General features: G+C 47.3%; 1 protein-coding gene across 1 annotated transcript in view; it reads left to right on the top strand.

The window, feature by feature from the left end:
• The first annotated feature begins 77 nt into the window (after positions 1 to 77).
• Positions 78 to 17970, top strand: part of LOC135810977 (uncharacterized) — a 20356-nt gene continuing 2463 nt past the window's right edge. The window contains exons 1-16 of the mRNA XM_065324345.1: positions 78 to 102; positions 319 to 422; positions 1123 to 1426; positions 2536 to 2705; positions 3477 to 3821; positions 5084 to 5795; positions 6247 to 6840; positions 7317 to 7571; positions 7988 to 8521; positions 9488 to 9613; positions 9910 to 10029; positions 10379 to 10507; positions 10773 to 10892; positions 12255 to 12386; positions 15120 to 15650; positions 16986 to 17970. The exon at positions 16986 to 17970 is cut by the window's right edge and continues 1028 nt beyond it. Coding sequence (XP_065180417.1) covers positions 78 to 102; positions 319 to 422; positions 1123 to 1426; positions 2536 to 2705; positions 3477 to 3821; positions 5084 to 5795; positions 6247 to 6840; positions 7317 to 7571; positions 7988 to 8521; positions 9488 to 9613; positions 9910 to 10029; positions 10379 to 10507; positions 10773 to 10892; positions 12255 to 12386; positions 15120 to 15650; positions 16986 to 17970 — 5186 coding nt within the window. The remainder of the gene's footprint in view (positions 103 to 318; positions 423 to 1122; positions 1427 to 2535; positions 2706 to 3476; positions 3822 to 5083; positions 5796 to 6246; positions 6841 to 7316; positions 7572 to 7987; positions 8522 to 9487; positions 9614 to 9909; positions 10030 to 10378; positions 10508 to 10772; positions 10893 to 12254; positions 12387 to 15119; positions 15651 to 16985) is intronic.

The raw sequence follows: 17970 nt of genomic DNA, 5'->3' as shown, positions 1-17970 counted from the left end.
GGCACACACATTATCATTGTATACCTAGTCGAGAACAATCATCAAATTAATTTGTTACTGTGGCTTAATGTGAGGAAATGTCAATCGCATTCATATCTCAGTGTTAGTGATCATTTTTCATGAAAATCTTTTCTCTGGAAACAAAGACATGCTACATGTTCCACATTGTCCGTCATTATAACGAATGAAGTTTTGGCTCAAGGAGGATTTAAAGTATTCCACGTTTTACCACATGTAGTGAGATGTGTTGCCGGAAAACGCTTGTGTCAGGCGTGCAAATGTTCATATGATGTCTATCTGTGGCGTGTTATCTTCCAGCAAGTGCCCCAGAGATCATCCCAGGCACCGCGGCGCCCAGTATGTCACGCGGGAAAACAGCACCGTATTTTCGCGCAACGTTTTCTGTTGACTTTGACCAGCAGGTAAGATAGGTATTGGCACAGCGCTTACGTGCAACCCATTGCTGGCCTTCTACAGTGTTAGCTGGTTTAGGAGACCGCCTGCCTTTGTGACAGTTTTTCATCAAGTCACCTGCATGCATGAAGTCTGGTTTGAGAGACCCCTGGTCATAAGGCCCTTTTGCTTGATCCATGCATGGTCGCTTAACCCTGGTTTTACTGTACTGACTTAGCAGATTATTTGTAACAAGACAAGTCTCCTGGTATTGTGCATGGAAAACGAGTCTCTGTAGACAGTAGGTCTAACGTTTAGGCCGTCTTTAATTAAACACTGGTCCGAGTGTACGCAGATGCATGCTCTCAGTAGGGTCTGATCTGACTGGTGGTTTTGCAAAAAAGGTGGCATCTGTGGGAAGTGTGCACTGTGCACTGTGCATAGGTTATTATATACAGTAAACACCTGGTTTAAGCGACCACCCCACGGTGCAAGGAAAAGCGGTCGTTAAAGCCAGGTGGTCTTTAGAACCAGGTCCCGCAGTGTCTGTGTAGAACTGTCCGTGCATGGAAAAACGGTCGCTAATACGAGAGGTCGCCTACACCAGGTTTTACTGCACCTAACTCGAGCACTCGCGTTCATGTCTGAAAGAGAATGACATGAATAGTCCAACACTAGCTGAGCGTGAGTTGCAAACATCTGCCTTGAACATTTATGCTACTTCCACAGATCCTCAGGCCGTTGCAAGGTAGCAAGGCTGTCATTCGCATCAACGAGGTGAAGAATGGCACAGTGGTAAGACCCGCTGTGTTCTCCCTTAGTCCACACGACGCCATCCTGAAACAGCACCCGATTTATCTAAACCACTATCAGCTTATATTCTACGTCACAACGAAGCTCAAGATTGATGCAACATATTCCATTACCATGGACAATGGTTTCGTGGTAGGGCAGCAAAGCTGCACAGGCGGAGGAGCGCCGTTTTTCGGTATCCAGGACCCGAATAGATGGCAATTTGTTGCCGACCACACAGGTAAGTGATCCTCGTAACAGGGCAGATTGTGTATGCATGATTGTATCCCCGCACTTGGAAAGGAGCACCTATGACTGAGACTGCCAAGTGTTCTGACAGTAAACCTGAGGTGGTGCATTACTGCTGATACTCGTGTCCTTTCCTGCTGCACCACCAGTGCATCTATAGCAGAAGGGTGTGATGGCGGTAGGAAAGAAGTAACGGGTAGGTGACAGACAGACGAATGAACGGACGGACGGACGGACGGACGGGCGTACAGGCCTTGGTGAGGTGGTGAAACTTTATTTCTCAAAGCAGAAATAAAATGGGGAGCATTGAAATGCTCTCACTGTTCTAGTGAGAGCATTTCAAGTATAATTTTATGAATTATTCCCGTAGCTATGCAGAAGACGTTACTTCAGTAACATCTGGCGCTAGCCAGGGTCCACACAGCTTTAATTTGGTGTTTGTGTGTTTGTGTGTTTGTGTCACGCCTGGCGCTATCCCGTATCTGTCCCGTCCCGTACCGTACCATCAAACACAGCTGGCCACATGCACATACAGCTGGCCGCAATATTCAAATAGGGCTTTCAAACGCAAGATCATAACGTGAAGCAACTTGGAAGAATGAGTATGAATGCGAAGTGTATGGGGGAATGCATGTAGGGCGATAGTGCGGGTTCGAATCCCAGGTAATGCCTGAAAAAATAGGAAAATTGAAAAATTTATAACATCCCTATTCTTTTTTTGCCGTCATCAAGGCGGTAGATGGTGTCGTATTACCCTCGACCGTACCTGTCCCGTACCTGTCCCGTACCGTACCGTACAATCAAAGAAGGCTGGCCACAATGCATATTCAAATACGGCTTTCAAATACAAGATCATAACGTGAAGCAACTTGGAAGAATTAGTATGTATGCGAAGTGTATCGGGGGATGCATGCAGGGCGATAGTGCGGGTTCGAATCCCAGGTTATGGCTAAAAACAAAAAGTAGAAATTTATAAGAATTTATAACATCCCTATGTTTTTTTTGTCTAGATCATCAAGGCAAAAAAGCATAGCGTAGGGCCCTGAGCTTCCAAGCTCTCTCGTTTGATGTGCGTGTCTAATTCTGGTGATGTAACTGCAGTTGGAAACATATCCGATTGCGGACGAAACTCCTCACAATTCTTTACATATGGCACAAGGGTGAATGACACACAGCTTTTGCTTGGCAATGGAACATCATGCGTCACAAGGCAACTGGCAAACTCGGCAAATGGATTTCCGATCAATGACACCCAGCATAACAAAGTGACAGTGAGTTTATGGGCATTTCTCTGTACTGGACTGATGCTGTCCTCAGTCAGTTTGCCTTCCACATTCAGCCTGTTCCAGGGAGAGGGGGGGGGGGGAGAGAGAGATAGAAGAGAGAAGAGAGAGAGAGAGAGAGAGAGAGAGAGAGAGAGAGATGGAGGGAGTGAGTGAGTGAGAAAGAGAGGGAGCTGGCATAGTACCAATGCCTTCATGCTTGCAGTTTAAGTGATTGTCAAGCATATAAGCTCCGCTTCTATTTCTGAATTATATTGGTCTCAACCCTGCAGCTGCCTGCTGCTCTATATCCCAAGTCACATGATGTACTTTATTATGATTAGGTATCAGTCAATTAGTCACTCCGAGAGCTAGTGGAACTCCCCGTAATACCCCAGAAAATATGGTAATTCGCATGCAAATCCTCCAGAGGCCACATCAAGTTCCCAAGTCACAGAGTGTTTTGTGATCTCAATAATCATGATCATTTAAAATATTGAATAATATAGAAATGCCAAGAAACAATCTTACCTTCAGTTACTGCTGAAAATTTGAGCAACATGCTTCTCCTGTTTCATAATAGAGTGATATCTGTGGTTACAGTGTGATGGCTTTCCTAGCTCAGGGCACATGCCTATTGGGGTTAGGGTTGCGGTAGCAGATACATACATGTAGAAGAAGAAGAGAACTTGTTTTCCAGCATCTACACGCACATACACTACTCGTCTCCTTGGCAAGGCTGTGACATGCTCCTTCTTGAATATGTGCGCCGGTGTGCAGATCTGTGAGAATGGACTGATCATGCTGGATCAAGACCAACCAATCCGCCATCCCCAGCTGTTCCCAGGAAACTGGACCACACAGCCAACAATTCTGGCACCCTACTGGTGCTTGGCTGACAACTCGTACTCCAAGAATCTTCCAGATGGTCTCAGATCTCATGTCTGGTATCATTTCTACGACAGGCAGGTGTCCTCGGAGAAGGCAATGCTGGAGGAAATAGAGAGCTTGATCCTTGCTAAAGAGAGGAATACTGACAAATCATTCTACTTCACCGCAACATGGGCAGCAATTGTAACATGGGAGAGAATCACGCCCTACCCAAGCCGCTACAAGTACCAACTGGTAAGGTTTGGCCAGCATACCCCACCCCCACTTATAAATACGTTTTTGTTTGTTGTTCACGTCAGCAGTACTACTATTTGTATGTGTAAGATGTTGCATGTAGAATAGAGTAACATGTTCCATGCAGAATAGAGTAAGATGTTCCATGCAGAATAGAGTAAAATGTTCCATGCAGAATAGAGGTTAGTACACTCGTACAGTACTAGGAGGTCTTCACTTTTCACAAATTAAGAGTAGTTTATGAGCACTCGGGCAGTCTCCGCAATCAATTACGTCGTTCAGCACAGTCTCCACCCCAGTGTGTCAAGGAGCCGAATATTACGCAACGTAGGAGACGGGGCCGCCCACTTGAGCCATGTCTTACTTGCCAATCCGGTGGGGAGAAGGTTTGCATGAAAAAGAATGTAGTATACAGAATAGATTGCAAATGGTGTACGGAATATTACGTTGGAGAGACAGAACGATCACTAGAGACCCGTCTAAAGGAACATAATGGAGAAGCATGTCGAAGGACTCGTGACAAGCCTTGGGGTGACCACATGAGAAACAAGCATTCGCGCAGGAGATTGAGACTACGAGATAGCGCCTTCACAGGCAGTGTCAGTCCTCGCTCGAGAAGGCGACAGAGCTGGCAGGAAATTGAAGGAGGCTGTGGAGATCAGAAATTTGGCTCCAAAGATAAACACTAACGCTAGGTGGTCATTGCTGTAATTTGTATCGCCACTCGCTTATTGTCTGATTATCATGATATTCGGCGCTGGATAATGTGTTTTTTTGTTTTGTTTTTGTTTTTACCTCAGCTGTAGTCCCCTCCACTGATAGTTGATGTTAGCACTATTAGCTGGACTCTTTTCGTGCTGCTTCTCACACCCTCTTATTGACAGGGGAGTTGGCCTTTATCAATGCTGGTTTGGGAGCTTGCACATCATTGTGAACCTGATGAAGGCAATTTGCCGAAACGTTGGAATAATTATTGTGAAATGAGTTGAACTATTGCAGTGTTAAAGGAAGAGAGCGTATGGGCTCCACTCTTAACTGTGGATAAAAAAAAACACTAGAGAAGAAAACAAGTATCTGGATTCATTCGTGTCAATACCACTCACATAGATTCATTTGTCTTGCCATTGCCAAAGGTGTACAGTACCCTTCTGAGCCTCCCATAGAATGTGAATTGTTTTCCCTTCCGCACTATTGCCAAACTTCAATCATTGCGTGCTTTCATGTTGCTTCCACGGCGTTTCCCTGCTTCTGCTCCCGCACAGCATAACACATTTCAAGCTGTCATGGCAACAGACGGCCTGCGATCCTACACCACGTTCGCCTACGATGTCAACTCCATCCAGTGGTCGATCCCAGTGCTGCGTAACCCACGGGTCACGTACGGTCATTCCGTAATGGGCTATTCAACGCCGGAGCAATATTACAATGACAGGCGGTCAGGCACCTTCAGAATCAGCGGCATCGATGATCAAGTGGACTCCGCCAACCAATACCTCTTCCAGCAAGCGTGCACTGAAGGAGCCATGTATATCTTCAGGCTATACAAAGGTGTCATTGATGGTCCAAGGGCAAAGTGCCTTCGGTGGTACGCATCTCAACCAGACCCAAGGACATGGATGAAATACTTCAATGCTTGTCCACAGATCCTTGCGCAAGCTCAAGCCGACTCCCGATTTCAACTTATTCGGAAACTTTCCCCGCGGACGTGCTTCCAGAATTCTGTCCCATCCATCACCGGTTCATCTCAGGAGTGCTGTTATCGAACACTGCCCTTGGGATACGGGGCATTCCTTGAAGGTCCACCTGATGGTGGTAACTCAGTACGCTTCTCTTGGCTGAGCTTTGAGCCGACTACAGTCAGCTACGAGGAGACCCTGCCACGGCAATGGTGCTGTGAGGACTCAGCTCTTTGTCACCTGTACTGGGAGAAACGACCTAGTCAGTCTAGCATCGCCTATTCCAGGCAGAGTCTTGGTAAGTAAGTTTATAGCAAAATTTATTGGGAGACTTCAACGCATTGAAACCTGTACACAAGTGTTTAAGATCCTCGGGCTGCATATAGTGCCCCATATCCATAGGACAGAGCCAGTAATGCAATTCACAAACAGCAACAGATGCCATCTGATAAGTTTATTTTTTCAGACAAGAGACTCTGAGTAGCGGCAAGGAAGACTTGGTTGCACCATTGCTATGTATGATTAGTATTGAAACCTTCATGTTTTGTCATCTTTGGTGTTCATCCTTCTTTCCATGTAGTATTGTTTGAATAAACCTGTTTTGAATCCATTGAAACCTCCATAAGGTTCTCTCCTACCTTGGACTTGTTTATCCTTTAGATAGAAAAGCAACAATATGTATCTCAAATCAGGCTGTTGCCGATTGCTTTCTTGTTTCCTGGCTATGTAATGTGTACTCGTTCTTGCAGGAACTGTTGCTCTTCCGATCATCCGCACTATACCCGGAGGACAGTATACAATGTTTCAAAGAGGCAACTTCCTACTGGTGGATAGTCCTGGTTATTTCCGGTGTGAAATTGTGATTTCAAAGACCAGTGGGGACGGGCCTCAACAGGTCACCAGCATTGGCATGCAGGGAAACAGCACTGACCAGTGTGTAGCCGGTGTGTCTGCTGAGGGTGCACTTTCCTTCACTGTTAATGGTCAACCGTTGAGTAACAAAGTGTTCAAAGTGTTCAGTGACGACGGTGTCAGCATCACGTACGAGTGTCTGCAGTGGAATCGAAACTGCACCAGGGTTCCGAGCAACAGTACGACCGCTCCGCGGCCGACACCGATTGGCATCAGCGCTCATAACGGCTTCAGCGTCATCGTGCACAATCGCACTCACGGCAGCGTGGTGTTTGAAAGTGGCTTCTCGGTCGACCTTGTCCTCTTTCCGCACAGGAGAACCATTGCTGTCACCGTCGGCTGTCCACAGAGCCTTCTGAATAGCAGCCGAGGTCTCTTATTCATAGATGGACCGTCTCTACTGCCAATACAGGGCGATGCAATTAATAGATGTGAGTTTTGGTTCTTCGCAACAGTATGATGAAATGCAGCAATGGTTCCTTTTGAGATCTATGTGCATGTGTGTGAACTTCTGACTTATAGGCCCAAGGCGCATTGCCAAAATATGAAATGCATGAGTGATGCATGTGAGTACGCTGGTGTCATCGCGGGTTGTTCTATCCGACGATGCACGCATACACCACATACAGAGGACCAATTATTCGTTCTGGCACCAAGGAAAGTCTCAGGAAGAAGGCAGCGAAGAATAACTGGTCCTCTGTGTGTGGTATATGCGTGCATGAGTGAGAGTAATCGGAAAGGCATATCGTCGGATAGAACAACCCCTGACGACAATGGGATCAGCAATGCACTGTTCAACACTCCACACGACCATGCCTAGGGTGGCGATGCGGGGTGTTGGCGTCACAAACTACTACGTCATTTTGCAATGAGCATATTGGTGATGTCTTGTGTCCATCTTCAACAGGGAAATTGAACTGCAGTGCACTACAATTAGCCAAGGATCCACGCTGTGCATCAAATGGTACCAGTACCATGTCACCCACCACAACGAGCAGTCCAACAACCCTGCCACCTGAGTATTATGATGACTTCTGGCCGCAAGTGAACGAAACATGCAAGTCATGCAAGATCAACAACGCTCTGTGCCACCTTGTGGCAAATATCACCAAAGATCTCAACTATACCAAAGAGCTGATGCGCATCATAGGGTGCGGTGAAGGTAAGAGAATTCCAATCTACATGTGCACGGCATGCATGTGTATGTCAACCAGCGATTGATTTCGTGAAAATTAATAATAAAAAATATTGGAACATCATAGATGCGGACAGTACGACATGTACACGCATTAGTATGTCTACAATTTCAAATTGAAGTACGATGAAACATTTGCATAACATACCTCCAAGGCTTGTGAAACGCTGTACTTCAAAGCCAAAAATGCTCAATATTCTGTTCATCCAGCCAAGGTCCACAGGCTGATACATCTCATATCATGCCAGGCTTCGAAAAGAACTCTTCAAGTACGTTATTCCATTACATGTAGTATGTTGCAGCCCGGCAATGGTATATCCAGTGTACTGTGCAAGCACACAGGAGTTGTGCTCTCTTGCCATGTTTGTATCGTGCATTTCCAGTTGTCAATCCAATCCGGGTGAATACAACATCTCCTGTGTTTATATCCTCGGGAGGCCTATTGACAGTGGACCTCTCCAATGTCACACTGGATAAAAGCTCATATCGGGTTGAGCGAATACCAGCCAAGAACTCTTCGTTCTCAGATGAGCGAACAAGCACCCGGCCTGACATCTTTGTTCTGGCAGTGGACTTCAATATGAAAGCCACCAATCTACAGTTCCTGATTATTTCTCCAGAAACCTCCGCCACCGTGCTCATTCGTCCAATTGTCTACATTCGCAACTGCAACAACGGGGGAAACGTCTCCCATGCCACATTCTCCTCGCGCAGTTCAGAGCGGACGCGCATCCATGCATGCGAGTGCCCTCCTGCATACGCTGGTGAATTCTGCGAGGATGATCGGGACGGGTGTAAGGCGGCGTATCAACCCTGCTCCGACGGCGTGGACTGTTTCGACAAGCCTGCGCCGGATACTGGCTACCTGTGTGGCGCCTGTCCTCCTGGTTTTACTGGAGTCGGAAAGAGCTGCCTAGGTACGTAGCAGGGCCGATGACTCACCGGGACCTAATAACAGGCTGGTGTAATGAAAGGCTATACTTAGTGCAGATTGCTTGAAACTTGTCCTAGCCACAGAAACCTGCCCCCTATGAATATTATAGTGCCGGGGGCTACGTGGCCTTAGCATCACATACAACACTCTCGGCATGCGGTGTGTCTCGCACACATGAGGCAGGCAAGCGGTGGAAGAGCGGATTATCCTGGCCTGCTCGGTCAAGCCTGTATTTTAGCATGCACTTCGTGGTACAAAGACAGGTGTCCACCATACCCAGGTTAAGATGATTTCTTGTTGGAGCTTGGCATAGAACACTACGTGACAGGGGTTTTTTTTTGGGGGGGGGGGGGGGGGGCGGAGGTTGTCTGTTATCACAGAGGTGGCTTGTTACAGGTTGGAATATAACTTAGAGGCATATCCCAGTCAGTTCCATTGCAAAACTGTGAGCTGATACTGGATGTGCACATGTAGAAATTGCAGTTAATGCTCGCTCGTCATGAACACCCGACTACCCCCTTCTATTCACCACATGTGCACACTACGAGTGAGCAATCATGGAATACGCAGCGATGAATCGTAAACCTTACTCACTCGGAGAGTGTTGTGGTTGCTCGTGACAGTGCTCAATGTGCAGAGCCTTGTACACGCACTTGAGAGGAATCAAAAGCGCTTCTGCTGTAACTCTGAGTTTCACGGTTTTAATCGAGCATCAGACAGCAATTTTCAAGCGTGTAAACCTTACTCATATATTTATAATAGAGACAAGAAGTTCTTTGATGACTGCTGCATGCTTGCTTGCTTCCTTAAAACCGTTTTAAGCCTGGGTACTAAATCCACAGATTCTTGCCACCACATGCGCTGCCTCACGCAATAGTCTCAGTATGCATTTGAAAAGTTATCTAATGTCACTCACCAGTTTTGTAATTGTTGAATGATCTCTGTGCAGATCTTGATGAGTGCAGGAACCGGTCATCTTCACCATGTCAGCAGGTCTGTGCCAACACACAGGGCAACTATACATGCGCATGCAACGCTGGCTTTGCTCTGAATCCTGATGACAAGACGTGTTCTGGTTAGTCGCTTCAACGGTCTCAACGCATTCCATAACATACTTAGTAGTTGAGCATGTACATGCAGTGTATTTGTGGAAGAGTTGTAATATCATTACTTTCTGCCGACTCTTGAAAAAGGGTAAGACTTGTATATCAGCTTCTAGCATGCGTGAGGCAAGAAGCAGTTGTAACAAACTCGGGCAGATTGCTCCACTGCAGAATTCATTGTATTTTGCTACACGGAACAATATTCAACATGGCACTGCCGTGAAAAAAAGATGCTGCCTCGTCAATTATGACTGTGTGATATGTGCAGATCTCAACGAGTGCACTCTCAATACTGATGACTGCGAGAAATTCTGCAACAACACGCAAGGATCATATCAATGTTATTGTGATGTGGGCTTTGCTCTCAACGGAAGCAGCCGTTGCTCGCGTAAGTCGCTTACCCAACACCTATTGATCTGTATCACATCTGCCTGACAATTGCCATATTGAAGACGCCTAACTGTACCCAATAGTCCAACAAGGAGTGCAGGCAGGTTGCCTAATGATTGTGAACTACATGAAACTCTGCCTTGTGACACAGCTTCATTTCTCCATATTGTATGGAAAGCTCTACCACAGACTGGCATGAAACACTCTAAGGACAAACGAGCAATATACGCGCTTTCTACAAGCTACTAGGCACCTGTACAAAACATGTACATTGAAGTATTTGAACCGGCATTGACTTTCTTGTATACTCTGTCGATCTCCATTCCTTGCTGCCTTTTCTCCCACAGCCATTCGGCCCTGCAAGGATAACGGTGGCTGTGAACAGCTCTGTGTGCAGGATCTAACCACACACACTGCTATTTGCAGTTGTCAAAGGGGCTACACGTTGGATACTGTCATGCATGGCAAATGCAATGGTAAGAAGAACACGTACAACTAGAGTGAGACAAACACACTGTGCTCGACATGAATGCATAGTCCGCCCTGGGAAGAACTCCCACTTGTGGACCAAGTCCAGTCCTTTAGAACAATTATGGGGAGTTTGGGTGAATGCCATCTAAAAACGTTGAGACTGCAGGAATCATCCGACTGAATTCTTGATTCCGCTCTGTACAGTGCACTGCCAAGGAGTTATGGTCTGGCATTTGACTGCTGCTCTCAATTTGGTGTCCTTTAATTCAGATATTGACGAATGCCACGGTGCATCGGCATGTTCGGATATATGCCAGAATACCAATGGTTCTTTTCTGTGCCACTGCTCATCCGGATACTCCCTTGCAACCGACAAAGTAACATGTGAAGGTGAGCCCCACGCGCACATGCTCACGTCTGCAATACCGCAAAATCACGCAAAAAAAAGTATCGTACTTTGAACTATTTTCTATAGTATAAGCCGCACTTAAACTGTCTTTAATAAAAATAATATAATAATATTATTCGCGGGATCCGCGTCGGCATCGCTTGAATGTTCAGAAACACACAAACTAGCCTTTGCATCCGCAGGCCACCACTATGCCTGTTAACCTTAGTGGCGAATGCAGACCTCACAAGTGAGTCAGGGGAGAGGAGGTTAGTCTCTCAAGTGAGTCAGGGGAGAGGAGGTTAGTCTCTCAACCAATCAACTGTCTTTAAACACCTGTAATTCACCCAAGTCAAGTCGGTGCAGCTTATACTAAGATGGTGATATTAGTAGTGGTGGTAAACAGGTTAGATATCTGTATTACGTGACAAAAATCTGGGTTCGGCTTATGCTCTAGAAAATACGGTACCTGCCCAAATACATACCCCCCCCCCCCCTCACACACACACATTCTTTTGACTTGTTTGAACATACTACCGAAAAGAAGAATCGGTACGGTTTTCACGTGCACCGCGTATCATGTACACCTACATGTACATGAACAGCAAAAGTGACTTCTCCACTACACACAAGTTAGGCCCGGAAGTTAGTTCGTGCCCAAAAGTCAGTACACCCCCCCCCCCCCCCCCCCCAGTTGGTACGGGTGTAACCACAAAATTCAAAACTGGACACGTACCTACTTACAGACATTTACGGTGCCTGTTCTTTTACTTCTGCTCCACAGCTACACAAGCCACCACATGACATACATTACAGTCTGGGCCTCGGCAGCCATAGTGCAGGAGAAAATAAGAATAGCCTCTCATTGTAGTCCGACTACATCAGCCATCGGAGAAGCAGGACTGCCAAATTCATAGTTGGGTGGTGAAATACCCTCCTCTCTTTCTCCTCTCTCTCTCTCTCTCTCTCTCTCTCTCTCTCTCTCTCTCTCTCTCTCTCTCTCTCTCTCTCTCTCTCCTCTACTCTCAGGTCCTTTTCTCTCTGTCAGACATTAGTGCATGGATCATCTGCTCAATTTGAGACCATACAACGTTCGGCAAGGCAAATGCAAGGAGGTGTTCTACCTCATCACCATGCATGAAACTCTCTTTCCGTTTTGTCATTCACAGTTCGGGTGCTTTTTTGTCTTCTTCTCCTTGAAGGTTTGATGGCTCTTTTGTATCGACTCTTCATTATCTCAAATCACCGTTTGCCTCTGAGTCTTCTGCCTTATTAGTCAAACTGAAGGGGACGAGAACTAAATCACTTCCCCATTACTCTCCACAACATGATGCAACCTTTCTGCACGTTTTAAATTCCTTCAGATATTGATGAATGTGCAGGGTCGGTTGACTTATGTCCACAAGACACAATGCACTGTAGCAATACGAGAGGGTCGTATGCGTGCCTGTGTAATATTGGATACCAGAAAAACAATGTTACGGCTAAATGTGAAGGTAAGATACCACCTGTGTGTGATTGTATACTTGAGTATGTATATATTCCTATGTATGTAAGTGTGTGTATGTATACATGTATGTAAGTGTGTGCAAGAGTGCGTATGCCGGATTCTTTTGTTACGGTGTACATGAGTGTGTGTGTGTGTATGTATTTGTGTGTGTGTGTGTGTGTATTTGTGTGTGTGTGTGGAGGGGGGGGGGGGGGTGTTTTGTGCACGAATTATGTGATTTATGTGTTCACGTGCCTATCTGTCTGTTTGTTCATGTAAGAACCTGATTCAGTGATAATAATTTATATCATGCTGGTGATAGTTACATGTGTAGTGGTTCTGGTCAGCTGTACGTCCTGCACTTGATGGTGATGGTGTAGGTCTTGCACTTGATGGTGATGGTGTAGGTCTTGCACTTGATGGTGATGGTGTAGGTCTTGCACTTGATGGTGATGGTGAAGGTCTTGCACTTGATGGTGATGGTGTAGGTCTTGCACTTGATGGTGATGGTGTAGGTCTTGCACTTGATGGTGATGGTGTAGGTCTTGCACTTGATGGTGATGGTGTAGGTCTTGCACTTGATGGTAATGGTGTAGGTCTTGCACTTGATGGTGATGGTGTAGGTCTTGCACTTGATGGTGATGGTGTAGGTCTTGCACTTGATGGTGATGGTGTAGGTCTTGCACTTGATGGTGATGGTGTAGGTCTTGCACTTGATGGTGATGGTGTAGGTCTTGCACTTGATGGTGATGGTGTAGGTCTTGCACTTGATGGTGATGGTGTAGGTCTTGCACTTGATGGTGATGGTGTAGGTCTTGCACTTGATGGTGATGGTGTAGGTCTTGCACTTGATGGTGATGGTGTAGGTCTTGCACTTGATGGTGATGGTGTAGGTCTTGCACTTGATGGTGATGGTGTAGGTCTTGCACTTGATGGTGATGGTGTAGGTCTTGCACTTGATGATGATGGTGTAGGTCTTGCACTTGATGGTGATGGTGTAGGTCTTGCACTTGATGGTGATGGTGTAGGTCTTGCACTTGATGGTGATGGTGTAGGTCTTGCACTTGATGGTGATGGTGTAGGTCTTGCACTTGATGGTGATGGTGCCAACCGTTATACAGTCAAACCTCTTTAGGACGAACACCGAGGGACACCAAGGAACACCGAGGAACACCGAGGAACACCAAGGAACACCGAGGAACACCAAGGAACACCGAGGAACACCGAGGAACACCGAGGAACACCGAGGAGCACCGAGGAACACCGAGGAACACCGAGGAACACCGAGGAACACCGAGGAGCACCGAGGAACACCGAGGAACACCGAGGAACACCGAGGAACACCGAGGAACACCGAGGAACACCGAGGAACACCGAGGAACACCGAGGAACACCGAGGAACACCGAGGAGCACCGAGGAGCACCGAGGAACACCGAGGAACACCGAGGAACACCGAGGAGCACCGAGGAACACCGAGGAGCACCGAGGAACACCGAGGAACACCGAGGAACACCGAGGAACACCGAGGAGCACCGAGGAGCACCGAGGAACACCAAGGAACACCGAGGAACACCGAGGAACACCAAGGAACACCGAGGAACACCGAGGAACACCAAGGAACACCGAGAAACACCGAGGAACACCGAGGAACACCAAGGAACACCCAGGAACACCGAGGAGCACCGAGGAACACCGAGGAACACCGAGGAACACCGAGGAACACCGAGGAACACCGAGGAGCACCGAGGAACACCGAGGAACACCGAGGAACACCGAGGAGCACCGAGGAACACCGAGGAACACCGAGGAACACCGAGGAACACCGAGGAGCACCGAGGAACACCGAGGAGCACCGAGGAACACCGAGGAACACCGAGGAACACCGAGGAGCACCGAGGAACACCGAGGAGCACCGAGGAACACCGAGGAACACCGAGGAACACCGAGGAACACCGAGGAACACCGAGGAACACCGAGGAGCACCGAGGAGCACCGAGGAACACCAAGGAACACCAAGGAACACCGAGGAACACCGAGGAACACCGAGGAACACCGAGGGACACCGAGGAACACTGAGGAACACCAGGGGATTGATGGGATCTGTTCGCAATAACAGGAGTTCCCCTTATCCATATTTTTCTAACCAGTGGGTACATAGTGATTTATCAAAGAGAGTTGCAAATACTAGTTCTTCTAAAGCGAAAGTTTGTCTTATCAGTGTTCTTCTTAACGAGGTTGCACTGTATGTTCTGAACTTGTTGGAGTGTGTAGTACCAACTGATTATGCTTGAGCGATTCGATACCAGGCATCCATGACATAAATGCAATGTTGTGTGTTTGGGTTTGGGCTACGGCCATGAGTACAACAAGTGGTTACTCCGACTGACACCCGGCCACCCGGCCACCACCCACATCTTACTCTATAATTATTATCTCTCATCATGCATACCCGCCATGTTCTCATCATGCATACCCACCATGTTCTCATCATGCATACCCGCCATGTTCTCATCATGCATACCCGCCATGTTCTCATCATGCATACCCGCCATGTTCTCATCATGCATACCCACCATGTTCTCATCATGCATACCCGCCATGTTCTCATCATGCATACCCGCCATGTTCTCATCATGCATACCCACCATGTTCTCATCATGCATACCCGCCATGTTCTCATCATGCATACCCACCATGTTCTCATCATGCATACCCACCATGTTCTTCTTTCCTGTACAGTTATATCATGTGGAGCGCCTGTCGTCCCTGCCAATGGTGGCATTACCAGCATAGGCTCCGATTGGCATTACGGACAGACAGTTACCTATTTCTGTAATATTGGCCACTCACTGATTGGCGCTAAGAGAACACATTGCCTTGAAAGCGGCAAATGGTCGCAACCTGTTCCAACTTGTCAGATCATCAACTGTCCTGCACTGCCATTGGCTCCGCACCTGAAATCATCATCAAATGAAACAAAATACGGCAGCATTTGGAAGATGTACTGTTCTCAGGGGTATACTTTGCAAGGCAATTCCCAACTGAAATGCTTGTCAACGGGAACGTGGAGTGCAGTGCTACCAGTGTGCAATATCGTGCATTGTTCAGTGCCGGAGGTGGGAAACGGAACCCTCTTGTCGAATACCACCTCGTTTGGCAGTGCCATCCAGGTGCGGTGCAATGATGGCTACAAACAGTATGGAGCAGGGCACACACTCCTGACCTGCCTCCACACTGGGCTGTGGAATGGCTCGTTCATAGAGTGCAAAGGTAATGTTTACATTCTGCCATCAGAACTGCTTATGTCAATGCTAACTGTTGTTCGCACATTGTCTTAGTGTGATCCTAGGAAAAATTCTACCAAACAGGAAATTATTGCAGCATTACTGTGGGTTAAGCTCGAAAAACACTAGTTACGTGCAAGAAATGTGCACAGCTAGCATTTTAGAGCAATGTCCATCGCAGGGGTAGTGTACTCCCACTTAGCAAGCAATCCAATTGGATTGCCCCAATTACAAGGCATGCACATTACTTGCCACGCACGACTAACAAGTTATCACATTCCATTATCTCACCATACATGAGAACACGGCCAGTGCATACGTTCAGCACAAGCATTATGCAACTGGTATTTTGGCGCAAGTGCTGCAGTTCGGAGGCTAAGCAGTACGACACAATCACCTGCGTTCCGCATTTTCATTTGAATTCCAAGGATGAAATTGGCAGTACCAGTTGATAGGCTTGAGCTTTAAAAATATGTGCCAATAGCGGTGGATTTCTGGCTATGAGGAAGCACATGTTTCACGCATTTCTGGCATATCGGAGGATAGTGCTGTGTAATCTTTGCACATGTTTGTAGCAGCTTATGGCTGCACTATCAATTTCAATGCACTTGATTCGCGGGAGGCTTGTCACAAGTTGTCAGAGCAATCGATGGGGGCTACAGATTCCATGCTCATGTTTATCAGTCATGGGTACTTCTCTAATGTGTACTGCATGTACAACACAATCATACAAGTCATGTGATGTGTACTTCAACAGTGTGTGATGTGTACTTCAACAGTGTGTGATATGTACTTCAACAGTGTGTGATGTGTACTTCAACAGTGTGTGATGTGTACTTCAACAGTGTGTGATGTGTACTTCAACAGTGTGTGATGTGTACTTCAACAGTGTGTGATGTGTACTTCAACAGTGTGTGATGTGTACTTCAACAGTGTGTGATGTGTACTTTGGCAGTGTGTGATGTGTACTTCAACAGTGTGTGATGATTGTGTACTTCGGCAGTGTGTGATGTATGCGATGTGTACTTCAACAGCCAGCTTAGTTACGACTTGTATGTAGGCTTCATCGGCGTCACAGGGCAGTGGGGAGTGGTACGACCGGGCCGCGGGGGGGGGGGGGTCCACTGGGGAAAATAGGAGTTTTTGGCCAACATGGCACGTTTGCGCGTTCTACAGGCACTCTGGGCGGGCCATTCTGGACGAAAAGTGGTACTACAATGGTCGGACTGGTCGTGCCATGTGTGACGCCCCTGGGCTTAGTGCAGTAAAATAGATTGCACAGAGACCAAAATATCATTTTGGTTTTTCAATGTTCCTGCAGAGTGTGCTTGCAATGTTCTTGGATCTAGGAATGGTACATGCGACAAGCTGTCAGGGCAATGTCCCTGCAAGACACTGACCACGGGATTGGTGTGTAGTGAGTGCGTATCTGGGACTCACTATTTAAGCGCGGACAACCAAGATGCGGGTTGCCGGCAATGCAATTGCTCTGGCCGCTCGGCCATCTGCACGACTGCCATGGTCGGGCCTGGCGTCACGGCAAGCTCGTCAAACTGCTCGTGCCCAGCGGAGTACACTGGCCTGAACTGTGAACACTGCTCGGCTGGTTACACATCGACGCCAGGACCAGGCGCGGCCGCGTTGCATCACCAATGTGTTGCCTGCCGGTGTAACAATCACTCTAATTCATGCAACAGGGACACAGGTGTATGCACCACGTGTAGGCACAACACAGCAGGAGAGCACTGTGACCGCTGCGGCGATGGATTCTACGGAACCGCCGTGGGCCAGGCTGGCTGCACGACATGCCATTGTCACCAGGATGGCAGTGTGAACAACAACTGCAACCATACCACTGGTCACTGTCTTTGCCGGGCGAATATTCTCGGCAGGGATTGCGATCAATGTCAGGACAGGCTCTATGGCTTTCCCTCCTGCAATGCGTGTGCTTGCAACACTCTCGGGAGTGTTAATACGTCTTGCAATGTAACCAGTGGACAATGCTCATGCGGCATCAATGTAGAAGGTCGTCAGTGTGACAAATGTCAAGCGAATCACTACAACTTTCCATCCTGTTCAAATTGCAACTGTAATTCCATTGGCACACAACAAGGTGCTCAATGTAATACGAAAAGTGGGCAATGCGTGTGTTTACCGAATGTAATGGGCAGACAATGTGACCAATGTGTGAGTGGATACTACACCATCACCTCTGAAGTAGAATGTGATCGTTGCGCAGTGCATTATTACTCCTTTCCAACATGTAGACCATGCAACTGTGATGCTGTGGGAACTGAACAAGGTAC

Source organism: Sycon ciliatum, chromosome 2 (genome assembly GCF_964019385.1).
Source record: "Sycon ciliatum chromosome 2, ocSycCili1.1, whole genome shotgun sequence".
Classification (NCBI taxonomy): domain Eukaryota; kingdom Metazoa; phylum Porifera; class Calcarea; order Leucosolenida; family Sycettidae; genus Sycon; species Sycon ciliatum.
Note: the sequence above shows the minus strand (reverse complement) of the source record. Positions and strands in the feature narration are given on the sequence as shown.